Source organism: Cololabis saira, chromosome 22, assembly GCF_033807715.1.
Source record: "Cololabis saira isolate AMF1-May2022 chromosome 22, fColSai1.1, whole genome shotgun sequence".
In the NCBI taxonomy this organism is placed as follows: Eukaryota; Metazoa; Chordata; class Actinopteri; order Beloniformes; family Belonidae; genus Cololabis; species Cololabis saira.
Window position 1 is genome coordinate 16760044 of NC_084608.1, and position 7385 is coordinate 16767428.

The 7385-nt window shown below is 38.0% G+C and overlaps 1 protein-coding gene across 1 annotated transcript; it reads right to left on the reverse strand.

The window, feature by feature from the left end:
- Positions 1 to 984: 984 nt before the first annotated feature.
- xkr9 (XK, Kell blood group complex subunit-related family, member 9) lies at positions 985 to 5981 on the reverse strand. The gene is made up of 4 exons (XM_061713224.1): positions 5867 to 5981; positions 4053 to 4490; positions 3065 to 3261; positions 985 to 2983 (listed from the first exon to the last, which is right to left on the reverse strand). Exons 2-4 carry the CDS (start codon positions 4352 to 4354, stop codon positions 2373 to 2375), a joined length of 1110 nt encoding a protein of 369 aa, XP_061569208.1. The 5' UTR covers positions 4355 to 4490; positions 5867 to 5981; the 3' UTR covers positions 985 to 2372.
- Positions 5982 to 7385: the final 1404 nt, after the last annotated feature.

Consider the following 7385-nt stretch of genomic DNA (forward strand, 5'->3'; position numbering starts at 1 on the left):
TTGAGAGCCAACAACCATCGCAGGCCTTGCGGTTTGTCAGCGTTCCTCCCAGGTGAGCTCACACTCAGCCATCGCCATCCCCTGAAATCTTTTTCCTCTTCCACGATGTAAATGAGCTATCACTTTGTATCCGATCCTCTACTGAACATTTTAGTTGTATTCTTCACTAGAATAGGGAAGGAAAACCTCTGTTGGTCTAAAAGCAGTTACCCATACACTTAGGAGTTTCAAATATTATAAAGGAACCATGTGGATTAAGATAATTTTAAGAATTAATAATCAAAAACATTGAATTAATGTGAGATTATGTTTGACCAAAGAGAGAGTAAATAACACTCAATACACATTCAGTGCTGCATGTTCTTTGTCTGTGATTGTGTCTGTACATCTCCTCAACAGGAGCGCCTGACTTCAGTTTCCTAGTAAAGTCATGTTTGGTAGTAGCGCCACCCTGTGTTCATCATCTGCACTACAAGTGTAGGTCCATACAAACAAAACGCCTCCCTAAGTACCTTCTGTCAGGCTGCAAACGTGCAAAAGTGTTGTAAATGTCTGTAAGAATGTAATGGTACATACAAAAGGAAATAAAGAAAGCTTGTAATAAACAAAAGTAACTATGCTCTTGGTTAAAGTAATTGTGAGGATACCGCTACAGGATATAAGAACATGTCATCTCTTGTCTGTTTTAATCTCAGTGCTGTTTGAAATTCAATGCTAAAATTTGAATTTGTCTGAAATTGTTTCTTGAAATTCTCAAAGAATTTCAGCAACTTAAGTTGGAGCACATGATTGATTGTGTGATCCTGGTGACGCTGAACTGCAAAACTCAACGTGACACAACTAGAAAAAAAACAACAGAAAATGTATAAACAAAACTGAAAAATATTATATTTAAGAAAAAGAATTGCCAAAAAAAGCCTACCAAACACAACATCTCAAAAACACCTAAACAAAATAGAAAATACATCATTTTTTAAAGCTCAATTTAATTAATAACATATAAGTAAATATGTACAATATATTATATAAAATATTACAATTGTATTAATTTAAATTAAATATATACAATAGTCAATAAGACACCAGAACAGAAAAACCTTGTGCTTAAAATAAAAATGTGAAGATCCAGTGGAAATGGGTCAGTAAGTGTGTAGATGACATGTTGCAATCTAAACTGAAACATTTCACATCTAACCTGCTGTTGTGGTCAGCGCAGACTGTGACGGCGTCACCACGATCATGAGCTCAGCTGAGGTCAAACTGTCTGTGTGAAGAATGTTATGATGTAGAAATATACCCATCAGCATTAATATAGCCCACAGGAAATCACATGTTCCATAAATAAAGGACATTTATTCAGTCCCTGAGGTCCCTAAAGTCACAAAAAGAAACTAAGAATCTTCTAACCTTTAGCTAAGGGTTAAACTAAATGTACGCCACATAAGCATCTAACATCTCTTAAGATCACTTTCAAAAACTGCCAAACCCCATTTCTCATACGTACTAATTTAACACATTTAACTACCATGGTCTTGACTGTTAGAGTTGGGAATACCACTGGTTGCTTTTATGACCACGACAGAATCAGTCACTGTCAACGTGACATGCAGCATTTAACCACAAATGGGACTCAACAAGTCATCAGTAGCGTTGATGAAATTAGAGTGAATCAAGGTTTTAACTCATCTAAACTATTACAGTCTAACACATTTGTTTGATTTTACTGTAATGTGTAACAGAAATGGTCAAGGAAAATGTATCGGAGCATTCGTACGCAGACATGGAGTAAGAGTTTAAGTTGCCAGACATAGAAATGTTAAAGTAAAGTATCTATATGTGAAAATTGCACTTAAGTATTTGTACTTTGTTACATTACGCTGACTAGACTGTATACACAGTACACAGTTTTCAGAAGTGGCCAAATCCTCATCTAAACTGGAGAAGGTGCAGTAAGTCGTACATTTGTTTTCTGACAAACTGTTGCTATTTTTGTTTTGTTACTTTTTCTGAACAGTGAAATGTTCAGTCTTTGAATCATTCTTGTGTTCTCAGAAATGTGTAGATTTTTCTTTTGCAGTTGTGTTTTTTCCTTGTAATAGTGAATTGTAAGCCCGGGGCCACGAAACAATATCACATGTGATACATTTAACTCATGCAAGAATAAATAGGATAAAGGATAAGGATAAAACACAATAAAACAATCAAAAAGACTAGTACCGGTAGTACCTGCAATAATTTTGAGTGGATTGCAAGCACAATATCAAGATGACCGTCTGCACCGGCTTGACTCTGTCGAGGTAGTTCAGATTCACAACTGTGTATATGTTTCTCTTTCCTCCAATTATATCTTAGATATACTTGGAAAAATGACTTCAAAGTTGCAAAAATTTGCTTCTTCTATTTGGCAGTACTTCCTTTTGTTGGCCATCTACCTCATCTGCCTGTGTTCTGGGATGGAGGTAGTGGTAGTACAACACAAGACACAGCAGCCCCAGCAGTGAACCTGCAAAAATGATAACCAAAGCTATCATGAAAAACATGCTTATGGTCAGTTTACAATAGATAAACACTATTGGGGCACTAATGTTTATAACTGTATAGAGCACGTAATAGGTGCTCATGGAATTTTTTGTGTCTTGTCCTTTCACGTTGAAAAAGGTGAACATGAGGATGACTCCGACGACTGCTCGGTAGAGAAGCTCCAGGGCTCTGGATGAGCAGAAGTCGGTCTCACACAAGTGTGCCCAACTTGTTGTCACCACCCAGAGCAGGGCGAAGCCTACTGTGCTGTAAATGCTGACTCTGAGGAGGAGGCTGTAGCTGAAAACAAGGCTGGTGATGGTGCCGAGTTTGTAGAGGAGGTAGACTGCCGTCGGGAGGCCTGGGGGCATTTTATTGGTTTTGGGGAGGGATCTGCGTAGTAAGCCACGGTAGTCCACCACTGCCAGGGCCACATTAAAGAAGGAAAATGCCATTGACAAACCTGAAAGAAAAGGACAAGGAATTTAAGTGATGATTCTGTAAGATTGAGATGATACAGAAAGGACTGTCTGCCTCTACTTACACTGCATGACTGACAACTCATTGTTTTCTTGCAGTATATGAAGCTGCAAAAGCAGCTGAGGAACGCTCTCCAGGAATGCCTCGAACATCTTCAGCATACTGAGATCTGCAGCCATGCAGAACAGCCTGTAGTGCCCCTGTTTGGGTGAATTCGTCATCCAAATCTCTTTGAAGCCTTCCCTAAGCAGACGACAATACCTAGCAACAGACCAAACACAATAAAAACAACTTGTCATCATGTTATGCATTTGTTTAGTAATTTGTCTGCACATCCACAGAAGGACATGCTTTGGCAAAGCACTTGCGTGTACCAGTTATACCAGTTTGCACATTCCTTAGACATGTCAGTGCATACCAAATATTAATAACACACAGGCATTCCTCCTTACCGGTATATGCGTGTGACCAGCATCCTCATGCATCTTATGTAAATATAGTAAACAAACTAGACAAAAGGCCAGTAGGTGACTAAGCAAATACATAAGAGACAAATGTCTAGTATCTGCTGCGGTTGAAGTATCATGATCTGGGGTTGCTTCAGTTGGTCACGTCTGGCTTCAGCAACATCATGTGCGCCAAAAAGGGAGTCAGCTGACTAACTGAAATTACTGTCTGACCAGGTTTTTACATCATGATTCGACCCCAAGTGATGCAGCGATTTGTTTTCTCAGTCCTTAATTAACATGTCAGAAGACAAGTCGTGTGCTGATGTTTCTCACTCCCCAACAGTGAAATTATTGGTATGCATCAAGGAAGCAAAGGATTACTGAGACTACTGAAAGACTAGGTGATGACATGACCTCTACATTATTAAAGCCTGTAAGGATAGTGGTGAACCATCATCTTTGAGGGAGAAATGTGGTCATAATTTTGACTGGCTGTCTGCTTAAATCTAATCGATGAAAATTAAAAGCAGAATTCATGGCCACTGAGCATATCCACATCCATAATGCGAAGCAAAATGCAAGGTAATCGTATCTATTGCATACCTGAAGAAGATACCGATGCCAAAGACATGGATAGCAACACTTTTAGCCTTTGATGAGCAGTTTTCTTGCTCTCCTTCAGTCTCCATATCGTCCCGGAACCAGGCACAGCTGAAAATCTGTGTTACTAGCAGCCCAGTCAGGACAAACATTAGAGTCATTCCACCCCAAACATACTGGGCTTCTTTAAAATAGTTCACAGCCAATATAGTGTCTGTAACAATGTCTCCAACATATAAAAAGAATCCAACAAAAGTTAAAACCAATCGGTTTTTCGAGTACTGATCATCTGGCTGCGACATCATGAGGTGGCTAGAAAGGCTGGTCTTGAAACTTCTTTCCTTGTCCAGTTTACGGTTGCAGTTGCTCACATTTGCTTTGAAGTTTCATTAAAAAAAAGTGCGTGGATACTTTCATTTCAAGTGCCCTTTTCTGGATTATCTGCAAACACAACATAAAAGAAAAATATATGTTTTTGTATGTGTTTAAAAGACAAATCATTCAGTTTTCCCAGCATGTACAAACATTTATTTAAGCTTTTACACGTCACCCCCCAGTGAAAACCCAATGTTTGTTATATGACAGTAGTTTCTGTGACTGGAGCCACTCTGCAAAGGTTTGACTACAGCATGACTACAGTCACACGTAATCAGGTGTTACACCCCATTCTCATGCCCTTCAGTCTCCGTCGTAAACATTTTATCATATCATGTCCTGATAAATTATATAACACACTTATTATGTAATGAAATAGTAATCCGTGACTGTAAACACGAATGGTGGATTATAAAACAAGAACTGAGATAAGATTTTTTTCCTTCAGGATCATGTGGTCTTACATACAGTCATGTGCAAAACTAAGTATGGCCTCTTTATATTCTGTTTGTTTGTGTATATGTATATATATATATATATATATATATATATATATATATATATATATATATATATATATATATATATATATATATGGCCAATGCTCAGTACCCCCTCACTGCTTTAATAGGATGTAAGAGGGTAAGTTGCACCCAGGTATTAATGATCATGGGTTCTTGATAAACTGATCTTCAGCAGGTGTGCAGAAGTCTGTAAAACCAGACACTTGGGCACTTTGCTGATCTGTAGCATTCTGGTGTGTGCTAACACAATGCCAAGAAGGAAAGAAATAAGCAATGATCTTTAAGAAGAAATTTGGAATTAATTGTTTGAAAGTTAGTAAGATTATTCACAAGTAAAACGCACTGAATACTTTCCCCAAGGCAGTGAGAAATATATTATAATAATATATATAAAAAAACAACCTTAAGAAAGCTATTTATATACGACTGCCAAAAACTCAATGTACTGTGGTCATTTTGTACATAAGAATGTGCCAGACTTTCTCCACACTGATGTGAGAGCCAATCTGGAAACGAATCCCAAAGATTGTCACTAAAGGTGGATCTCAATCATGGCAACACTTAGTATCTTGTTGGCATCATATTTGTTGAAAAAAGTTCAATATTTGTGGTCATGGCAAATATTAAGCGACTCTGCAATCAGATGCTTAAACAAACAAAACAACTAAAAAAACAGGATGAAAAAAGGGCGTACTAACTAATTTTGTCTTATATTACACACGATAATCAATATAATTATGTCATTCAACTGAGACTCCATACAGAGTAAAACGTTCTATTTCTCGCTCACACACATACAGTACAGACCAAAAGTGTGGACACACTTCCCTATTTGTTTGAATGAGAAGCTGTGTCCAAATTTTTTGTCTGTACTGTACATAAATACAATCACTGAAAAAAAAGAGGCATTAAACTTACTGATATGTTTGGTCCATGGCAGAGAGTTGTGAGCAGACTCAGCAGCAGACTGTTCTGCACCAGGGAACCTTTATTTCCCCGAAACCATTAAGCTCCACCTCAGCTGACTCCAAGATTGTCAAGAATGAAACGGTGTAATTACGTAACAGATCTTGTGCCTGTCTGCATGTACTGTAGGTGTGCGTGCGTGTTTGAATCACGCGTCACACTTCCTTGTCATTCTTTAACATCCTGTCTCTGAACTTTAAACACATGACTGAGGTAAACATCAGCCGGTGACAGATAAAACATATGGGTTTTCTCGTGTCCCAGAGAAGGATATTTCATTAAACTGGAGAACCGAGAGTGGAATGGATGACGTAATATCTCACTCTGGGGATTCTCTGCAATCTTAGTGATTACTGGAAATGTGAATACCTTCCTGAGATCCATAGTTCAGTTTCACATTACTCGTTCTAAAAGGTGACTCTAATATGCATAAATCCCTTGAAGAATAAAGTTAAACTCTAACTTTTGTTTAAAAGTTTAAAGACCTGAATCAACTTATGTCTTGTAAAGTTAGATATTTCATCATAACAGAGAATAATGAGTCTGCCTGCTTTTTATGTCTCTTGTAAATGTCACTTATGACCCACTAACAAAGTCTCTTAGGTATGCCAGGGAGGCTCTTTGTGCATATCCGTCTATCAAAACCAGCAATTCAGGAGTACGCAGTTCAAATTTATTTTTACCTTAATTTGTTTTGTTTGTAGCAATGTTTGTAGTGTACAGTATGTAGATTATCTTTCTGATAATTTCAGCACCAGATTAACCAACTAAGGGACTCCTGGACAGAAACAAGATGTGAATTTCAATTGAACCCTTGTCTTTTGTGTGCACAGAATCTGTCCTGAGGTACCACAGTAACAGTGCTTCCAAACCCAGGTTTAATGGCGATGATTTTACTTAAAGGTAGGGTACGCGATTCTACATGGTTTCTAACCCACATTAGGAGGGTTCATGATGATGCTTTGTTGATGTTTTCAACAAAGGAGACAAATTATTCCCCAGTATAACATTTCTTGAGGTAATTCTTACTGAAATTCCTGTGAATTGTTTGGGTCAAATACCACAGTTTTAATCAAAAAGCTTGTTTTTAAAAGCTCCTTAAAAGCTCAGTTCAGGACAGTTTAAGGGGGTGGAGTGAGCCACTCCTCTCCTCTCCACTACACCCTTCTCTCAACCCACAAGGCGTTTCACATTATCCACTTCGTTGGTGCAACAAATGCAGCGTGATGTGAAGCTTGGTGAAGATAAAGATAGGTACGCTGGATAATTGTTCTCTGATCTGCGATGTGATAATGCTCTTGAAATATGAACGGTTCACTGAAAGACGTATTTTTACACTGGAATGGTCATAAACAAAGAGACAGGATTGTGACGATGAATTGTCTTCTTCGGGTTTTCCAAAGCACTTTACAACATATTTCGCATCTATCTATTCACACGATAACACTCACTGCTGTACTTCTACTATATA